Source organism: Crinia signifera, chromosome 2 (genome assembly GCF_055691185.1).
Source record: "Crinia signifera chromosome 2, ASM5569118v1, whole genome shotgun sequence".
NCBI lineage: Eukaryota > Metazoa > Chordata > Amphibia > Anura > Myobatrachidae > Crinia > Crinia signifera.
The window spans coordinates 392,917,476-392,939,686 of NC_139218.1; the positions used below are offsets into that span (position 1 = coordinate 392,917,476).

The 22,211-nt window shown below is 49.2% G+C and overlaps 1 protein-coding gene across 5 annotated transcripts in view; it reads left to right on the forward strand.

Annotated features, from left to right (window-relative positions):
• Positions 1–22,211, forward strand: part of LOC146058248 (uncharacterized) — a 102,132-nt gene that overhangs the window by 362 nt on the left and 79,559 nt on the right. For 4 of the 5 annotated variants that reach the window (XM_083170443.1, XM_083170448.1, XM_083170447.1 and 1 more), the window contains exons 2-10: positions 931–1,073; positions 1,306–1,482; positions 1,766–1,877; positions 2,008–2,108; positions 2,224–2,296; positions 10,873–10,973; positions 11,135–11,203; positions 14,350–14,454; positions 14,609–14,678. In XM_083170443.1, coding sequence (XP_083026569.1) covers positions 954–1,073; positions 1,306–1,482; positions 1,766–1,877; positions 2,008–2,108; positions 2,224–2,296; positions 10,873–10,973; positions 11,135–11,203; positions 14,350–14,454; positions 14,609–14,678 — 928 coding nt within the window. In that variant the 5' untranslated portion in view covers positions 931–953. Of the gene's footprint in view, positions 1–930; positions 1,074–1,305; positions 1,483–1,765; positions 1,878–2,007; positions 2,109–2,223; positions 2,297–10,872; positions 10,974–11,134; positions 11,205–14,349; positions 14,455–14,608; positions 14,679–22,211 lie in introns of all 5 variants that reach the window. The other variant, XM_083170445.1, reaches the window with a different exon arrangement.

Consider the following 22,211-nt stretch of genomic DNA (forward strand, 5'->3'; position numbering starts at 1 on the left):
CCACAACATGGCGGTGGTCTGAGGTTGGCAGGTTGCCCGCCTGGGCCCCCCATGTTGGTCATCTGGTAACCGAAAAGAGTAGGAGGAATGTGGGCGCCGTACCATGCATAGGCTGTATTACTCATCGCTTTCTGTATATAGCGTAGATTGGGGCCAATTCAGGATCGCTCGTAGCAATCCAAATTAGCCGCTCGCTGCGGGGAGTGAGGGCTGGGGGTGAACACAGGGCTAGACCATGGGAACCCCCAGCATTTTATGGGCGCCACCACGAAACACTGGGTGTTCCCATGCCTTCCGGGGGCAACTAGCTTCAGTTACAGGACGTTAGCCCCCCGCCACGTCTTCCTCCGAGCGCTTGTAAATAAGTCAGTTTAGACTGGATTTTATTTGCGAAGGCAAGAGAGGAGATCGTCCTATGGTTAGCGAGCCCCAATTCTATATCTGACTGCGCAGCTAAGTGTCATGTTCCCGCCTCCCACCTGCGCGTTATCTCACTGATCCTGCAGCTATTGGCGGCCCTGGAGAGAACGGACGTGCAGGAAGATACAACGGGAACATTCCAGGAGACGTCTGGGTTCTTTGTCATCTTCTACGGCCCATAGTGAATGCCGCATATACGTTTACTTTGATTGCATGCAGGCTGAATACTGGCTGCTTTTGCATGTAGCTCTTAAATGCTTTATTTTTACACTGCAGTTTAAACATAGGATGCGGCCCTCCCAAATCCAAGTCTCTCAGCACAGTTTACATCTGCCCCACATGCAGTACTGAATGGTTATACCATGGTGCAGAGTCTGGGTGCGGTTATGGGTGTTTACTCGCCCCTGCATTGGCATCTCACACTCTGGGGAATAGGAATCCTCCCTCAGAATCAAACCCTGTAGCAACAGTTCAACAATATGGAGCTGACATTGTATTCCCTTCCCTCAGGAGACGTCACCTGAAGACCAACCATGGAGGTCCTGGTCCTGGAACATATCCGGCACTCGCTACTGACTGACAGGAACAAAGACCTGATCATAGACAAGCTGCTGAGCCTCACCATGGAGATTATCAGTCTGCTGACGAGAGAGGTGAGAGGCGCTGAGCAGTGGCCGCCAGGAATTGTGGGTAGGAGCAGGCAGATGCCCTCTGTGTGTGTGTCTCCTGCCTCTTATGGTTACAGCCATATATACAGCACAGCCTTGTTACACAGAGATGGTGCAGAGCTGCTATCCCGCCTATATACAGCTGGGATTACTGTATGTGGGGAGATTGCTGTATTATATACATAGGGCGGCGTCTTACATCTTGGTGCTCTCATAGGATTTCATTGTTGTGAGAAAGTCGGGGGACCAGGTGACAGACATCAGCGGCCGTCCTGTGCCAGACAGAAGCAGCTGCACCCAGAGCCCAAACACAGAGGCTCCGCCTCGTGCACCAACAGAGGAGAGGAACCGTATCCGGGCACCTACTGAGGTACATCACAGAGAGGTTGAAGAGGTGAGCGCTCTTATTGTACATACAGCTGTATATTTCTACAGAGAACGCTGAGTTTTTTTGTTTTTATAATAATAAATACTATAAGAGAATTGATTGGGCACTGATTTATGTTGTACTATAGTGTAACAATACCGATCTCACTGGACCCCTGGTGATTGGTCAGTGCGCACTCTGTAATTGATCCCTGACCCATCGTTTTCCCGTAGTGCCCTGCAGGGGAATGTATTACACAGTACTCCTAGGTGTGTGGGTAAGTCATGTAACCAGCTCTCCTATGCTGCAGGTGCCTGGGAAGTGTAAGGATATGGAGGTCTCGTTCTCTGTGACAGAGTGGGACTATTCAGGCGGACACAAGGACGATGTAATGGACCCTCCGCAGCTGCCTGACTCAGTGGGTAAGAGAACGCCGTTCAGGGGGTGTGTCTCTATCCCGAACCATCCAGTCACTTCTCTCCACTCTTCTCCCGGGTGATTGGCTGTTACTAAGCATTGCTATATGGCTGTCATTGTCTGTTCTTCCCGCAGGTGAGTGTAGCTCTAGAAGCCCCCCAGGACGATGTGAGACCCCTCTGTATTCCCGGCATCATATAAAGGAAGAGGACTGTATTCTCATAGAGGATGATCAGGTAGCGGGACTGGCGGCATTATCTCTTCTGTATTATGTTACTGTCATATCCTTATCCTGTGTATCCTTCTGGTATAGATGCTCGGTGTAATAATATCTCTGTCCTTGTATGACAGGATGAGCCGGAACACAGGATGTATCACCCGCAGTGTAAAGAAGAGGAGCCGATCCCTGATCCCAGCAGCTCAGGTGAGACAGCAACGGGATGGCGGTCACATAACTTGTACATTGTGTGTAATTATATACTATATGGGGCCGGTTCTCCAGCCCGATGTCTGACCACTGGGAGTTGAATTCCTGGATGCTGCATCACTGCAGTGCTGTGGTGCACAGAGCTGCTGCCGGGGGACTGGGACAGCCAGCTCCCATTGCGGCACTGGCTAACCACTGGAGGAAGAACTATGGACCTGATGGATATGCCCATGCTGTCCTCTCTAGAAGGCGGGGGAAGCAAGGATCCAATGATCAGAGTAGATGGAGTTAAAGGACCGGAGAGTTAAACTTGGGACAGACGCGTTTCACTGTGTTTTCTTCAGCTTTTCCAAGGATTCCTGTCAGTCAAGTTGCGATGGGGATTGTGAATAGATGAATCGCTGATTTGTTTGCCACTGTTTAGCCTTGCGCATGCGCACTACAATCCCTACAAGTGCACGGTCATTCAATTATCCATCGAATTGCAAATTCGCACAACAGCAATGAGGCCTGAATTAGGCCCCTGGTCAGAGTCCCAGACTGCAAGACGGAATATAAAATGTGCATACTCTCTTCTCTGATAGACAGGAGGAGCCTGGGGCTCTCTGTGGGCTGCTGGGTCCCCCAGTCCCTCTCCCACTGCAGCCTCCTATAGCAAAGTGTCAGGAGACAGTATAGAGCATGGGTCTTCAAACTGCGGCCCTCCAGATGTTGTGAAACTACAAATCCCAGCATGCCTTGCCACAGTTTTGCTATAAGGGCGTGTTAAAACTGTGGCAAGGCATGCTGGGATTTGTAGTTTCACAACATCTGGAGAGCCAAAGTTTGAAGACCCATCGTATAGAGAAAGCTATCCAACCCTGACTGCTCATTATTCTCCTGCCGCTCCCTGGCCAGGAGTCTCTGCTTGGCGACCTTGATTGCCCATCTCTGGAGCCTAGATTCAGGCTGGAGGTGGCAGGCTTGGTCCCTTAGCAGCATCCTGGTAAGTACATGTTCGAGGGGTCTTTCCCCCGGACTATATGTGCCTGCACCTAGGGATCGGTGATCACTGCAAGTGGGCCCGGGCATAGTGTTATAGGTGAGCATACCTTGTGCATGACAGGAACATGCACGTAACGTGACTGGGTAAAAACTACAGGGGGGAACTTCCCCCTGCGGTAATGTGTTGGATTAGGGTAACGCTAGGCCTGTGTGTAGATTCTGTGACATCAAGAAGAATTGTAACTGGCAACACTGCATGCTGGGAAGGGGAAATAAGTGCTGGTGAGCGTCTCCTACAGATTGCTGTACATAGAATAACTATACCTACTGTAATGTAATGCTCTGTACCCATTCCCCGCAGGTGGGTGCAGCGCTAGAAATCCCGCAGACCCCTGTGAGACCCCTCTGTACTCTCCAGGCTGTATATAGAATAACTATACCTACTGTAATGTAATGCTCTGTACCCATTCCCCGCAGGTGGGCACAGCGCTAGAAATCCCGCAGACCCCTGTGAGACCCCTCTGTACTCTCCGGGCTGTATATAGAATAACTATACCTACTGTAATGTAATGTTCTGTACCCATTCCCCGCAGGTGGGCGCAGCGCTAGTAATCCCGCAGACCCCTGTGAGACCCCTCTGTACTCTCCGGGCTGTACATAGAATAACTATACCTACTGTAATGTAATGCTCTGTACCCATTCCCCGCAGGTGGGGGCAGTGCTAGAAATCCCACAGACCCCTGTGAGACCTCTCTGTACTCTCCGGAATGTATATAGAATAACTATACCTACTGTAATGTAATGCTCTGTACCCATTCCCCGCAGGTGGGCGCAGCGCTAGAAATCCCGCAGACCCCTGTGAGACCCCTCTGTACTCTCTGGGCTGTACATAGAATAACTATACCTACTGTAATGTAATGCTCTGTACCCATTCCCCGCAGGTGGGCGCAGCGCTAGAAATCCCGCAGACCCCTGTGAGACCCCTCTGTACTCTCCGGGCTGTACATAGAATAACTATACCTACTGTAATGTAATGCTCTGTACCCATTCCCCGCAGGTGGGCGCAGCACTAGAAATCCCGCAGACCCCTGTGAGACCCCTCTGCACTCTCCGGGCTGTATATAGAATAACTATACCTACTGTAATGTAATGCTCTGTACCCATCCCCTGCAGGTGGGCGCAGCGCTAGAAATCCCGCAGACCCCTGTGAGACCCCTCTGTACTCTCCGGGCTGTATATAGAATAACTATACCTACTGTAATGTAATGCTCTGTACCCATTCCCCGCAGGTGGACGCAGCGCTAGAAATCCTGCAGACCCCTGTGAGACCCCTCTGCACTCTCCGGGCTGTATATAGAATAACTGTACCTACTGTAATGTAATGCTCTGTACCCATTCCCCGCAGGTGGGCGCAGCGCTAGAAATCCCGCAGACCCCTGTGAGACCCCTCTGTACTCTCCGGGCTGTATATAGAATAACTATACCTACTGTAATGTAATGCTCTGTACCCATTCCCCGCAGGTGGGCGCAGTGCTAGAAATCCCGCAGACCCCTGTGAGACCCCTCTGTACTCTCCGGGCTGTATATAGAATAACTATACTTACTGTAATGTAATGCTCTGTACCCATTCCCCGCAGGTGGGCGCAGCGCTAGAAATCCCGCAGACCCCTGTGAGACCCCTCTGTACTCTCCGGGCTGTATATAGAATAACTATACCTACTGTAATGTAATGCTCTGTACCCATTCCCTGCAGGTGGGCGCAGTGCTAGAAATCCCGCAGACCCCTGTGAGACCCCTCTGTACTCTCCGGGCTGTATATAGAATAACTATACCTACTGTAATGTAATGCTCTGTACCCATTCCCCGCAGGTGGGCGCAGTGCTAGAAATCCCGCAGACCCCTGTGAGACCCCTCTGTACTCTCCGGGCTGTATATAGAATAACTATACCTACTGTAATGTAATGCTCTGTACCCATTCCCCGCAGGTGGGCGCAGTGCTAGAAATCCCGCAGACCCCTGTGAGACCCCTCTGTACTCTCCGGGCTGTATATAGAATAACTATACCTACTGTAATGTAATGCTCTGTACCCATTCCCCGCAGGTGGCCACAGTGCTAGAAATCCTGCAGACCCCTGTGAGACCCCTCTGTACTCTCCGGGCTGTACATAGAATAACTATACCTACTGTAATGTAATGCTCTGTACCCATTCCCCGCAGGTGGGCGCAGCGCTAGAAATCCCGCAGACCCCTGTGAGACCCCTCTGTACTCTCCGGGCTGTATATAGAATAACTATACCTACTGTAATGTAATGCTCTGTACCCATTCCCTGCAGGTGGGCGCAGTGCTAGAAATCCCGCAGACCCCTGTGAGACCCCTCTGTACTCTCCGGGCTGTATATAGAATAACTATACCTACTGTAATGTAATGCTCTGTACCCATTCCCCGCAGGTGGGCGCAGTGCTAGAAATCCCGCAGACCCCTGTGAGACCCCTCTGTACTCTCCGGGCTGTATATAGAATAACTATACCTACTGTAATGTAATGCTCTGTACCCATTCCCCGCAGGTGGGTGCAGCGCTAGAAATCCCGCAGACCCCTGTGAGACCCCTCTGTACTCTCCGGGCTGTATATAGAATAACTATACCTACTGTAATGTAATGCTCTGTACCCATTCCCTGCAGGTGGGCGCAGTGCTAGAAATCCCGCAGACCCCTGTGAGACCCCTCTGTACTCTCCGGGCTGTATATAGAATAACTATACCTACTGTAATGTAATACTCTGTACCCATTCCCTGCAGGTGGGCGCAGCGCTAGAAATCCCGCAGACCCCTGTGAGACCCCTCTGTACTCTCCGGGCTGTACATAGAATAACTATACCTACTGTAATGTAATGCTCTGTACCCATTCCCCGCAGGTGGGCGCAGCGCTAGAAATCCTACAGACCCCTGTGAGACCCCTCTGTACTCTCCGGACTGTACATAGAATAACTATACCTACTGTAATGTAATGCTCTGTACCCATTCCCCGCAGGTGGGTGCAGCGCTAGAGATCCTGCAGACCCCTGTGAGACCCCTCTGTACTCTCCGGACTGTACATAGAATAACTATACCTACTGTAATGTAATGCTCTGTACCCATTCCCCGCAGGTGGGCGCAGCGCTAGAAATCCCGCAGACCCCTGTGAGACCCCTCTGTACTCTCCGGGCTGTACATAGAATAACTATACCTACTGTAATGTAATGCTCTGTACCCATTCCCCGCAGGTGGGCGCAGCGCTAGAAATCCCGCAGACCCCTCTGTACTCTCCGGGCTGTACATAGAATAACTATACCTACTGTAATGTAATGCTCTGTACCCATTCCCCGCAGGTGGGCGCAGCGCTAGAAATCCCGCAGACCCCTGTGAGACCCCTCTGTACTCTCCGGGCTGTACATAGAATAACTATACCTACTGTAATGTAATGCTCTGTACCCATTCCCCGCAGGTGGGTGCAGTGCTAGAAATCCCGCAGGCCCCTGTGAGACCCCTCTGTACTCTCCGGGCTGTATATAGAATAACTATACCTACTGTAATGTAATGCTCTGTACCCATTCCCCGCAGGTGGGCGCAGCGCTAGAAATCCCGCAGACCCCTGTGAGACCCCTCTGTACTCTCCGGACTGTATATAGAATAACTATACCTACTGTAATGTATTGCTCTGTACCCATTCCCCGCAGGTGGGCGCAGCGCTAGATATCCCACAGACCCCTGTGAGACCCCTCTGTACTCTCCGGGCTGTACATAGAATAACTATACCTACTGTAATGTAATGCTCTGTACCCATTCCCCGCAGGTGGGCGCAGCGCTAGTTATCCCGCAGACCCCTGTGAGACCCCTCTGTACTCTCCGGGCTGTACATAGAATAACTATACCTACTGTAATGTAATGCTCTGTACCCATTCCCCGCAGGTGGGCGCAGCGCTAGAAATCCCGCAGACCCCTGTGAGACCCCTCTGTACTCTCCGGGCTGTACATAGAATAACTATACCTACTGTAATGTAATGCTCTGTACCCATTCCCCGCAGGTGGGTGCAGTGCTAGAAATCCCGCAGGCCCCTGTGAGACCCCTCTGTACTCTCCGGGCTGTATATAGAATAACTATACCTACTGTAATGTAATGCTCTGTACCCATTCCCCGCAGGTGGGCGCAGCGCTAGAAATCCCGCAGACCCCTGTGAGACCCCTCTGTACTCTCCGGACTGTATATAGAATAACTATACCTACTGTAATGTATTGCTCTGTACCCATTCCCCGCAGGTGGGCGCAGCGCTAGATATCCCACAGACCCCTGTGAGACCCCTCTGTACTCTCCGGGCTGTACATAGAATAACTATACCTACTGTAATGTAATGCTCTGTACCCATTCCCAGCAGGTGGGCGCAGCGCTAGTTATCCCGCAGACCCCTGTGAGACCCCTCTGTACTCTCCGGGCTGTACATAGAATAACTATACCTACTGTAATGTAATGCTCTGTACCCATTCCCCGCAGGTGGGCGCAGCGCTAGAAATCCCGCAGACCCCTCTGTACTCTCCGGGCTGTACATAGAATAACTATACCTACTGTAATGTAATGCTCTGTACCCATTCCCCGCAGGTGGGCGCAGCGCTAGAAATCCCGCAGACCCCTGTGAGACCCCTCTGTACTCTCCGGGCTGTACATAGAATAACTATACCTACTGTAATGTAATGCTCTGTACCCATTCCCCGCAGGTGGGCGCAGCGCTAGAAATCCCGCAGACCCCTCTGTACTCTCCGGGCTGTACATAGAATAACTATACCTACTGTAATGTAATGCTCTGTACCCATTCCCCGCAGGTGGGTGCAGCGCTAGAAATCCCACAGACCCCTCTGTACTCTCCGGGCTGTACATAGAATAACTATACCTACTGTAATGTAATGCTCTGTACCCATTCCCCGCAGGTGGGCGCAGCGCTAGAAATCCCACAGACCCCTCTGTACTCTCCGGGCTGTACATAGAATAACTATACCTACTGTAATGTAATGCTCTGTACCCATTCCCCGCAGGTGGGTGCAGCGCTAGAAATCCCGCAGACCCCTGTGAGACCCCTCTGTACTCTCCGGGCTATACATAGAATAACTATACCTACTGTAATGTAATGCCCTGTACCCATTCCCCGCAGGTGGGCACAGCGCTAGAAATCCCGCAGACCCCTGTGAGACCCCTCTGTACTCTCCGGGCTGTACATAGAATAACTATACCTACTGTAATGTAATGCTCTGTACCCATTCCCCGCAGGTGGGCGCAGCGCTAGAAATCCCGCAGACCCCTGTGAGACCCCTCTGTACTCTCCGGGCTGTATATAGATTAACTATACCTACTGTAATGTAATGCCCTGTACCCATTCCCCGCAGGTGGGCGCAGCGCTAGAAATCCCGCAGACCCCTGTGAGACCCCTCTGTACTCTCCGGGCTGTATATAGAATAACTATACCTACTGTAATGTAATGCTCTGTATCCATTCCCCACAGGTGGGCGCAGCGCTAGAAATCCCGCAGACCCCTCTGTATATAGAATAACTATACCTACTGTAATGTAATGCTCTGTACCCATTCCCCGCAGGTGGGCGCAGCGCTAGAAATCCCGCAGACCCCTGTGAGACCCCTCTGTACTCTCCGGGCTGTACATAGAATAACTATACCTACTGTAATGTAATGCTCTGTACCCATTCCCCGCAGGTGGGCGCAGCGCTAGAAATCCCGCAGACCCCTGTGAGACCCCTCTGTACTCTCCGGGCTGTATATAGAATAACTATACCTACTGTAATGTAATGCTCTGTACCCATTCCCCGCAGGTGGGCGCAGCGCTAGAAATCCCGCAGACCCCTGTGAGACCCCTCTGTACTCTCCGGGCTGTATATAGAATAACTATACCTACTGTAATGTAATGCTCTGTACCCATTCCCTGCAGGTGGGTGCAGCGCTAGAAATCCCGCAGACCCCTGTGAGACCCCTCTGTTTTCTCCGAGCTGTATATAGAATAACTATACCTGCTGTAATGTAATGCTCTGTACCCATTCCCCGCAGGTGGACGCAGTGCTAGAAATCCCGCAGACCCCTGTGAGACCCCTCTGTACTCTCCGGGCTGTATATAGAATAACTATACCTACTGTAATGTATTGCTCTGTACCCATTCCCCGCAGGTGGGCGCAGCGCTAGAAATCCCGCAGACCCCTGTGAGACCCCTCTGTACTCTCCGGGCTGTACATAGAATAACTATACCTACTGTAATGTAATGCTATGTACCCATTCCCTGCAGGTTGGCGCAGTGCTAGAAATCCCGCAGACCCCTGTGAGACCCCTCTGTACTCTCCGGGCTGTATATAGAATAAATATACCTACTGTAATGTAATGCTCTGTACCCATTCCCTGCAGGTGGGCGCAGCGCTAGAAATCCCGCAGACCCCTGTGAGACCCCTCTGTACTCTCTGGGCTGTATATAGAATAACTATACCTACTGTAATGTAATGCTCTGTACCCATTCCCCGCAGGTGGGCGCAGCGCTAGAAATCCCGCAGACCCCTGTGAGACCCCTCTGTACTCTCCGGGCTGTACATAGAATAACTATACCTACTGTAATGTAATGCTATGTACCCATTCCCTGCAGGTTGGCGCAGTGCTAGAAATCCCGCAGACCCCTGTGAGACCCCTCTGTACTCTCCGGGCTGTATATAGAATAAATATACCTACTGTAATGTAATGCTCTGTACCCATTCCCTGCAGGTGGGCGCAGCGCTAGAAATCCCGCAGATCCCTGTGAGACCCCTCTGTACTCTCCGGGCTGTATATAGAATAACTATACCTACTGTAATGTAATGCTCTGTACCCATTCCTTGCAGGTGGGCGCAGCGCTAGAAATCCCGCAGATCCCTGTGAGACCCCTCTGTACTCTCTGGGCTGTACATAGAATAACTATACCTACTGTAATGTAATGCTCTGTTCCCATTCCCTGCAGGTGGGCGCAGCGCTAGAAATCCCGCAGATCCCTGTGAGACCCCTCTGTACTCTCCGGGCTGTACATAGAATAACTATACCTACTGTAATGTAATGCTCTGTACCCATTCCCCGCAGGTGGGCGCAGTGCTAGTAATCCCGCAGACCCCTGTGAGACCCCTCTGTACTCTCCGGGCTGTACACAGAATAACTATACCTACTGTAATGTAATGTTCTGTACCCATTCCCCGCAGGTGGGCGCAGCACTAGAAATCCCGCAGACCCCTGTGAGACCCCTCTGTACTCTCCGAGCTGTACATAGAATAACTATACCTACTGTAATGTAATGCTCTGTACCCATTCCCCGCAGGTGGGTGCAGCTCTAGAAATCCCGCAGACCCCTGTGAGACCCCTCTGTACTCTCCGGGCTGTATATAGAATAACTATACCTACTGTAATGTAATGCTCTGCACCCATTCCCCGCAGGTGGGCGCAGTGCTAGAAATCTCGCAGACCCCTGTGAGACCCCTCTGTACTCTCCGGCCTGTACATAGAATAACTATACTTACTGTAATGTAATGCTCTGTACCCATTCCCCGCAGGTGGGCGCAGTGCTAGAAATCCCGCAGACCCCTGTGAGACCCCTCTGTACTCTCCGGGCTGTATAGAGGAAGAGAACAGGACAGTGACACAGGAATATCAGGTAGAGGAACCTGCTCCGACCTCTCCTCCTTGTACATCTTCTTCTCACAGTGCAGGATATTGTGTTATTCACATGTCCCCGCCCTGTGTGTGAGTCCTATAGTGATGTCCCGTGTAACGTGTGGGTGGGACACGTATGTGACACATGTTCTTGTATGACAGGCTGAGCCGGGACCCGTGATCTATCACCAGCAGTGTAAGGAAGAGGCCGTTCCTGCTGAGATCAGCCCAGGTGAGAGACACAGATGCTCTGGGGGTACAATATTACTGTATGGGGGGGATATGTATATTACTGGGAATGTAGGACATCACCGCCACCATCTTTACCACGCAGGGATCAGTCTCTCCAGTCTGATGTCACCGCTCCACCCATAAGATTGGGAACCTGATGACCCCAACTGGGCATCTACCTTATAACCAGCTGCACTGACTGCAGGGGGAGCTCTCTGTATCTGTGATCATTCCCAGCACTGGTGATCTCTCGGACATCTGCATATTAATCACCTACAGTATATAATGATTTGTTATGAATATTACTGGCTTTGTTATCTAAAGCACAACTGCACAGTATCCAAGCCAGAACATACAATGGTTACATAATGTCTTTAGCGCTAGGTCAAGCAGTTGTGTAATATAAACCTCAGCAGCCACCACGACGGAGCAATGCCAAGCTCCAAAAACACACAGCTAAAGTAAAGTATACTCAAACCGTGTATAGCTCAATAATGTATAGAAGAAACAATTTATAATAAAAAATAGTACAATGTATTAATTAATATAATTAATAAAACAACCTCTCGGGGGAATTAAATAAAAATAATGGCATGCACAGTATCACATTTACTGAATAATATTAAATACTTGCAACATACGAATGTCCTCATATTATTTTTGTTGTATCGATTTAAGTCTGAAAGGCAGATAATTGGCAGGAGGGTCCCGCCGCTGGCGTCCCTGCGGGCCCTGCTGTATTGCCTTTGCCGCTGATAGGCAGAGAACGATACAGTGATAATCTGGCTTCCCTGGAGCACGGAGTGGCGTATCGTGGCCAGCAGCACCTCACCAGCCAATGCGAGCATCCATCTAGGACACTGGAGTGATGGTTGCTGGAAATGGGCCTCTATACACCTATGTAGATAATACTATAAGACGTTTGCAGCTCGTATAGTCGCTTACCACATTAACAATGTATAGGGCGTAGTTCTGATTCATTTAATTTTGTCTTCATTTAAAAAAAAACAGGGTACTTCTATGTTAGTTGGGCGCCCACTATAGTTCGAACGCTCATACACAGACTATCCATGTCCGTGTGGAGTTGATTTTATATAGTGTGGCGGTTATTTTCTTCTAGGTGACCCCAAATGTTTGAACGGTAATGTAACTAAAATGTAATAATAATAAAACTCCTGCATTGTGTGACCTGGGAGACTGGAAATCTCCCACATAGTCAGGAGAGGTTTAGGGGGACATTTACTAAGATTCTGTTAGTTCTGTTTAACATGGGATGTTGCTATAGGCAACCAATTAGATACTGTATATTATCCTATAGAAGGTGCTAAATAAATAAGAAGTATTCTGATTGGTTGCCCATAGCAACAACCATGTGATCTAGAACTCCCATCTTAGTGAAGTCCCCCCTTAGAATCTGTGGGCTGTATTACATGTCTCCTGTGTTTGGTCTTCACCTTCCTTTAACCCCAAAGCGATCTCCGAGTACCATCGTTTTTAGGGCAGTTAGGGTTCCGTTCTAGAAATAGCGAACTCTCCACTATCCGGATGTGATGAGAGCTGTAGGGCCACATCTCCATTGGGCCTGTTACATACGTGGGGGTAGAGAGAGCACCACCTCCCCATCTGCCCTATCCCCTCCCACCCATCCTTCCCTACCTCTCTCCCTCCACCTCTTCAATCCCTCCCTCTCATCAGGCACCACCCCCTCTTCCTTCTTGCCTCACCTATCCATAAAACCCCTCCCTTGATCCAAATACCATCACCACCTACTGACCCATCCCTCTCCTCCCTTTTGCTTGCAAACTCCTTGAGCACATGATCCCATTCCATTCCTGCTTCCATCCCCTCCACTGTCACTGTCTTCACTTATGTCGGCAATGATCTTCACGCTGCCAAATCTAAGGGCCACTACTCCCTGCTTATTCTCCTTGACCTTGCTGCTGCTTCTGATACGGTGGACCACCATCTCCTTCTCCATATCCTTCACTCCCTCAGTCTGCGTGATACTGCCCTCTCCTGGCTGTCTTCCTACCTCTCTGACCACTCCTTCTCTGTCTCCTCTCATGGCTCCACCTCCCCTGCACTTCCATTGACAGTAGGTGTCCTGCAAGGCTATGTTCTTGGTGTTCTTCATCTCTCTCTGTGTCCTCTGGGTGAGCTCATTCACTCACTCGACTGCAAATATCACCTCTATGCTAATAATACTCATATCTACCTCTCCTGACCTCTCCTCTGCTCTCCTCACTCTTATTTCCAACTGTCTCTACGCTGTCTCTTCTTGGATGTCCCAGTGTTTTCTTAAACTAATCGACTGTGCAGCGATACTACATTATCTCCGAACAAATGTCATACTACTCCTGCCAGCAGTTTCCGGCACCCCACCAGGTCCTGGGGGCTGCTTAAAAGCCTGTCATCTCCAGATTGGACTACTGTAAGCTCCTTCTTTCTGGCCTCCCTATAAAACACCTCTCTCCTCTCCAACCTATCCTCAATCTATTCTTGTTTTGTGATCATCTATGTATTGTCAGGCGCTGCGGAACCCTTGTGGCGCCTTACAAAACGATAATTAGTGGTCCTCTTGGTCTAAGATGCCTATAAGGGAGACCATTGCTTGGTGACTTTATTTGATAGTTCACCAGAGCTACATGATCATATTCCGGAACCACCCATATAACCTGCGTAAGCTCTTTTACTCCGTTACATCCCCACTATAGGTAACATAAGTTCCCTTTATTCACATTCATATCTTCCTGAACCTTTCCCAACAATCCTGACTGACTGGGTCATACAGCTCACCAAGAACCTCTGCAGTACGGCCGATCAATGATCCACTGTCTGTCTTATTTAATTACTATTTGTTCCTAATAGTAAGGCGCAACAGTTGTCATTGTATAAGTAGCTGTTAATAAATAAATATCTGGTTATAAGTCATGCAGCCGATTCCCCTTTCTGCCGATCCGATCCATCGGGGAAATTCATCACGTTACATTCTCCCAACTTGCTGATCATTTACAGTTCTCCGATTCACCCATCGGCAGAATGGGGCATTGCGGCAGTCTGGGCCCCGATACTCCGCCATATCAATCACTACGTGTGTGTGTGTCCTGGGTTGTTCATTTATGCAGATAAATCTTTGTCTATTCCCTGCAGGTGGAAGTAATCCTGCTCACCGTACAGACCACTGTAACAACCCTCTCTATACTCTGGCATGTATGAGAGAAGAGAACAGGATGATCAGCCAGAATTATCAGGTAGAGGAACCCGGACTGACCTCTCCCAGCTCTGCTTCCTCTCAGTGCAGGATATGGTGTTATTCCCGTGTCCTTGTCCTGTGTGTGTGTCCTATAGAGATGTTCTGTGTGGGTGGGACACGTACAGTATGTGACACATGTTCTTGTATGACAGGCTGTACCGGGAGATGGCATGTGTTACCAGCAATATAAAGAAGAAGCCTTCCCTGCTGAGATCAGATCAGGTGAGATAGGCTGATGTGCACACGGTATTGGCATTATTATTATTTTATTTATAAGGCGCCACAAGTGTTCTGCAGCGCCGTACAAAGGAACAATACAGGGAGACAAAACTTACAGTAAATAAATAACAGAAATAGATTACAGGTAAAACGAATGCCACAGTTCAATACACATTACAGCTTAAATGTAAGTAGTGAGGACTAGATACGTACTACTAGGGGCTGGTGGTCAAAGATGGACACTGAGTGTCTGAGTATGGGACAGCTGTGAGTGACATGTGAAGAGAAGAGGGCTTAGACGACAGGTGGGAAGAGGGCCCTGCTCTGAAGATCTTACAATCTAGTAGGAAGGGGAAACAGACAGATTACATGGGGTTGGAGAAATATGACACAGGTGCTTAGGGTTAGATGTTTTTAAAAAAGGCACAGTTCGGTCCTCATAATGGTTGTGAGAAAATTACTGTTATTTCTTTCTATATATGAACTGTAATTTTCGAGAATCAATCCGCAGCTGGCGGTGAGTCAGACGGTCATTTATTCATTCAACCGCTGACTACAAATAAGTGCAGTGTGTAAAGACGGCAGTGAAGGTACGGACTAATCCTTCCCACCCTGCTAACACGGCAGTGAAGGGACAGACTTTCTAAACTGGACTTTTGTTTTAGTGGCTCTTTTTACTTGTTTTTTTTAATCCATTTTTTTTATTAAAGGACTGTTTCTCGTAAATTACAGTCCATATATAGAAAGAAAAAATGTAACCCTAGTCTAACCCTAAGCACCTGTGTCATATTTTTCCAAACCCCTTTATTTCTACTAGTGTTGTTTGCTGGCTGATTGAACCGGCTGGAAATGTAATCAGGTTGCTGGGGGAAAGGCGCGCTTGATTGGATTAACACACCACACCATATCTTGTATAGATTACATGAGGTGCAAGCAGGTGGGAGGTGGGTTGATGGCAGAATGTAGGCAGGCAGAGATGGTCAACACGTGTGGCAGGGGAAAGAGGACAAGCCTCAGGACTTAAGCTGGGTACACATATATACAATCCATGTCTCTTTTAACCGTTTGGCCGACTGTACTCCCGTCGGACCGTCCACAAACAACAGCCGATCACGCGCATACACACCTGTACAATTTTACTTGCGACGTCCGATGTACTCCCTTCCAAACAGTCGCAAGAAAAAGATTGTACCACCGTACACACACTCTCGATTTGGGCTTTTGACATGATATATATGAACAAAATTATCATAATGGGCTGGGTTAAGGGCATACCAAAACAAAGAGGCGTGAGTACAGAACCTAAACAAAAGTGACGGGGTACGCGTCTAAAAATTAGTCAGCCTGCAAGGTGACTAAACTTCTATATAGAAATGCCGGTCTGGTCCCGCAGTTAAAGTTTAGACGCTGACTAGTCACCTCCAGACATGATTTATTCAAGTGTGCGTTCTGAATGCAATGTACTTATTATTCTACACTGCAGCAACTAGTGTAGTTCATTATATGTGACTCACCCCAGTCTATTACTATATACTTGCATATAGACTAGGGTGAGTCACAAATAATGAACTACACTAGTTACACTATAATAAGTACATTGCATTCAGAACGCACACTTCAATAAATCATGTGTGGAGGTGACAGGGTTAATGTAGTTCACGGAGCCGCGGCTCACTGCTCATGATATATCAGGCTGTCACAACATAAAGGAATTTGAGAGGCACAAACAGACAGACAATAGCCCTTAAAATGGCTAAGGATAAAACAAGGCACAGTTGCTAATATTTCAATATGCATTACATAATGTGACACACACGGAGCACCAAACTTCTATAAAGCCGGGTATGCGACTAATCAGTTTGCGGTAGTCACCCTGCCTAACTGCTATAAAGCCGGGTATGCGAGTATAGTCAGTTTGCGGTAGTCACCCTGCCAAACTGCTATAAAGCCGGGTATGCGAGTATAGTCAGTTTGCGGTAGTCACCCTGTAGTCTCGCATACCCGGCTTTATAGCAGTTTGGTGCCTCTCCCTGACATCACTGGGAAACCACTAATAGCATTATTTCACAGGTATGTCAGAAAGATTATAGAGGTTCACCAGCGCTCAGGTACTGAAGGAGGTATCGACTATTCTAATGAAAATGGAGCCCCAAATGTGTAGCAGCAAATGATATCAGAAATAAAAAGAAGGGGAGATTTATGAGGTGAATATACTGAACATAGTTTATTTAATCAGATTTATCGGAAATCGGCCAATCGGCCCAAAAATCGTTCTAGTGTGTGGGCACCTTTAGTCATACAGGTGATACGCACAGAGGTCTATGCTGCTGACATCAGATCAGGTGAGAGAGGCTGACGTACAGACGGTAGTGTCATACAGGTGATACGCACAGAGGTCTATGCTGCTGGGATCAGGTGAGAGAGGCTGACATACAGACGGTAGTGTCATACAGGTGATACGCACAGAGGTCTATGCTGCTGAGATCAGATCAGGTGAGAGAGGCTGACGTACAGACGGTAGTGTCATACAGGTGATACGCACAGAGGTCTATGCTGCTGAGATCAGATCAGGTGAGAGAGGCTGACGTACAGACGGTAGTGTCATACAGGTGATACGCACAGAGGTCTATGCTGCTGAGATCAGATCAGGTGAGAGAGGCTGACGTACAGACGGTAGTGTCATACAGGTGATACGCACAGAGGTCTATGCTGCTGAGATCAGATCAGGTGAGAGAGGCTGACGTACAGACAGTAGTGTCATACAGGTGATACGCACAGAGGTCTATGCTGCTGAGATCAGATCAGGTGAGAGAGGCTGACATACAGACGGTAGTGTCATACAGGTGATACGCACAGAGGTCTATGCTGCTGACATCAGATCAGGTGAGAGAGGCTGACGTACAGACAATAGTGTCATACAGGTGATACACACAGAGGTCTATGCTGCTGGGATCAGATCAGGTGAGAGAGGCTGACGTACAGACGGTAGTGTCATACAGGTGATACACACAGAGGTCTATGCTGCTGAGATCATATCAGGTGAGAGAGGCTGACGTACAGACGGTAGTGTCATACAGGTGATACGCACAGAGGTCTATGCTACTGGGATCAGGTGAGAGAGGCTGACGTACAGACGGTAGTGTCATACAGGTGATACGCACAGAGGTCTATGCTGCTGGGATCAGATCAGGTGAGAGAGGCTGACGTACAGACGGTAGTGTCATACAGGTGATACGCACAGAGGTCTATGCTGCTGGGATCAGATCAGGTGAGAGAGGCTGACATACAGACGGTAGTGTCATACAGGTGATACGCACAGAGGTCTATGCTGCTGACATCAGATCAGGTGAGAGATGCTGACGTACAGACGGTAGTGTCATACAGGTTATACGCACAGAGGTCTATGCTGCTGAGATCAGATCAGGTGAGAGAGGCTGACGTACAGACAGTAGTGTCATACAGGTGATACACACAGAGGTCTATGCTGCTGAGATCAGATCAGGTGAGAGAGGCTGACATACAGACAGTAGTGTCATACAGGTGATACGCACAGAGGTCTATGCTGCTGAGATCAGGTGAGAGAGGCTGACATACAGACAGTAGTGTCATACAGGTTATACGCACAGAGGTCTATGCTGCTGGGATCAGGTGAGAGAGGCTGACATACAGACGGTAGTGTCATACAGGTGATACGCACAGAGGTCTATGCTGCTGACATCAGATCAGGTGAGAGATGCTGACATACAGACGGTAGTGTCATACAGGTGATACGCACAGAGGTCTATGCTGCTGGGATCAGCTGAGAGAGGCTGACATACAGACGGTAGTGTCATACAGGTGATACGCACAGAGGTCTATGCTGCTGACATCAGATCAGGTGAGAGATGCTGACGTACAGACGGTAGTGTCATACAGGTTATACGCACAGAGGTCTATGCTGCTGAGATCAGGTGAGAGAGGCTGACATACAGACAGTAGTGTCATACAGGTTATACGCACAGAGGTCTATGCTGCTGGGATCAGGTGAGAGAGGCTGACATACAGACGGTAGTGTCCTACAGGTGATACGCACAGAGGTCTATGCTGCTGAGATCAGATCAGGTGAGAGAGTCTGACGTACAGACGGTAGTGTCATACAGGTGATACGCACAGAGGTCTATGCTGCTGAGATCAGATCAGGTGAGACAGGCTGACATACAGACGGTAGTGTCATACAGGTGATACGCACAGAGGTCTATGCTGCTGGGATCAGGTGAGAGAGGCTGACATACAGACGGTAGTGTCATACAGGTGATACGCACAGAGGTCTATGCTGCTGACATCAGATCAGGTGAGAGATGCTGACGTACAGACGGTAGAGTCATACAGGTTATACGCACAGAGGTCTATGCTGCTGACATCAGATCAGGTGAGAGATGCTGACGTACAGACGGTAGTGTCATACAGGTGATACACACAGAGGTCTATGCTGCTGAGATCAGATCAGGTGAGAGAGGCTGACATACAGACGGTAGTGTCATACAGGTGATACGCACAGAGGTCTATGCTGCTGACATCAGATCAGGTGAGAGATGCTGACGTACAGACGGTAGTGTCATACAGGTTATACGCACAGAGGTCTATGCTGCTGAGATCAGATCAGGTGAGAGAGGCTGACGTACAGACAGTAGTGTCATACAGGTGATACACACAGAGGTCTATGCTGCTGAGATCAGATCAGGTGAGAGAGGCTGACATACAGACAGTAGTGTCATACAGGTGATACGCACAGAGGTCTATGCTGCTGAGATCAGGTGAGAGAGGCTGACATACAGACAGTAGTGTCATACAGGTTATACGCACAGAGGTCTATGCTGCTGGGATCAGGTGAGAGAGGCTGACATACAGACGGTAGTGTCCTACAGGTGATACGCACAGAGGTCTATGCTGCTGAGATCAGATCAGGTGAGAGAGTCTGACATACAGACGGTAGTGTCATACAGGTGATACGCACAGAGGTCTATGCTGCTGAGATCAGATCAGGTGAGACAGGCTGACATACAGACGGTAGTGTCATACAGGTGATACGCACAGAGGTCTATGCTGCTGGGATCAGGTGAGAGAGGCTGACATACAGACGGTAGTGTCATACAGGTGATACGCACAGAGGTCTATGCTGCTGGGATCAGGTGAGAGAGACTGACATACAGACGGTAGTGTCATACAGGTGATACGCACAGAGGTCTATGCTGCTGAGATCAGATCAGGTGAGACAGGCTGACATACAGACGGTAGTGTCATACAGGTGATACGCACAGAGGTCTATGCTGCTGGGATCAGGTGAGAGAGGCTGACATACAGACGGTAGTGTCATACAGGTGATACGCACAGAGGTCTATGCTGCTGGGATCAGGTGAGAGAGGCTGACATACAGACGGTAGTGTCATACAGGTGATACGCACAGAGGTCTATGCTGCTGGGATCAGGTGAGAGAGACTGACATACAGACGGTAGTGTCATACAGGTGATACACACAGAGGTCTATGCTGCTGAGATCAGATCAGGTGAGACAGGCTGACATACAGACGGTAGTGTCATACAGGTGATACGCACAGAGGTCTATGCTGCTGGGATCAGGTGAGAGAGGCTGACATACAGACGGTAGTGTCATACAGGTGATACGCACAGAGGTCTATGCTGCTGGGATCAGGTGAGAGAGACTGACATACAGACGGTAGTGTCCTACAGGTGATACGCACAGAGGTCTATGCTGCTGAGATCAGATCAGGTGAGAGAGGCTGACGTACAGACAGTAGTGTCATACAGGTGATACACACAGAGGTCTATGCTGCTGAGATCAGGTGAGAGAGGCTGACATACAGACGGTAGTGTCATACAGGTGATACGCACAGAGGTCTATGCTGCTGGGATCAGGTGAGAGAGGCTGACATACAGACGGTAGTGTCATACAGGTGATACGCACAGAGGTCTATGCTGCTGAGATCAGATCAGGTGAGAGAGGCTGACATACAGACAGTAGTGTCATACAGGTGATACGCACAGAGGTCTATGCTGCTGGGATCAGATCAGGTGAGAGAGGCTGATGTACAGACAGTAGTGTCATACAGGTGATACGCACAGATGCCTATGCTGCTGGGATCAGATCAGGTGAGAGAGGCTGATGTACAGACGGTAGTGCCATACAGGTGATACGCACAGAGGTCTATGCTGCTGGGATCAGATCAGGTGAGAGAGGCTGATGTACAGACGGTAGTGTCATACAGGTGATACGCACAGAGGTCTATGCTGCTGGGATCAGATCAGGTGAAAGAGGCTGATGTACAGACGGTAGTGTCATACAGGTGATACACACAGAGGTCTATGCTGCTGACATCAGATCAGAGGATCTCAGCCTCCATGTACTGGGCTCTTACCTGTCATTGCTCCCAGCCTCCATCCTAGGACAGGCCCTCTCTGACTCCACCATTTCTGGGCATATCACACAATGAAGTTCTGCAGGCTGCTGGGAATTGTAGTGTAAAATAGAAAAACGTATCATGCGATTTACAGAGCGTACATCGCAGAGCTGGACTACAACTCCCAGCAGCTCCTGTGGTACTTAAGGATGCACATCCAATCGGTAATAGCCGCTATGCTGTAATAGAAGCCTGGCGGCCATAGTGTTATTGGTGACCAGCTATAACCATACAGCTCATAAACACAAGAGGTGACAATCTGATTTGTGGTGTTATAATGGACATGTGAGACGGGTGATGATTCTGTCACTAAAATAACTTTATATTAATAACGCGCTAGAACTTCATCCATGTGTTGAAGGATTTGCTTTCCCAAAAACATGGTTTCCGGTATTAGAGTCCCTAAAGTTTAAGCTTCGGTAGTTTCTAGTAGATCTTCCCCTGGAAGTGGTATAATCTGTAGGGGGAGCTGGCACAGAGAGAAGGTGAGCTGTCAAAGGGTAGAGTAATGTCTGAGCTAAGTGGTTCATTGGGTTACAGCTTGCTGTCATACCTGGTATTAGACCATCCCGATACACCGAAGTGTAACCATATACCAAGAGGCTTCCCCATTGTAGCCGGTGTCTGTATCAGTGTCGGGGAGAGAGGTGACCGGTACCTACAGGCATCCGATGTTGGGTTGAGTGTAAGAGCTATATCTCAGGCAGCCACAACTACATCTCGCGCACTTCATTACACATGGGGTTAGAGTGGCAAGGCGGTGCCAGCACTTAATGAGATAGCTAATTAGCTCGATAAATGCTCCCCCCCCTCTGACCCTGCTCAGATGTTCATTAAGTGCTGAAGGAGTACGTCAAATCTTGAGTTGGCTCCAGAGACAAGGCCGTCGGTGTTCCCTGATTTTGAATGAATTTTGAAGATCTGGACTGGGCTTAGCTGATGACCTATTGAAATTGGGAGCCTTGAGGAAGCTCCTGCTAGTCTGAGCCTTTACCCGAAAGAGTAGCGGGACTTCCGAGGGTAGTGGAGTCTGAACCAGAAAACCGAAGCAGCAAACACAGGACTAGAACTGGCCACAGGA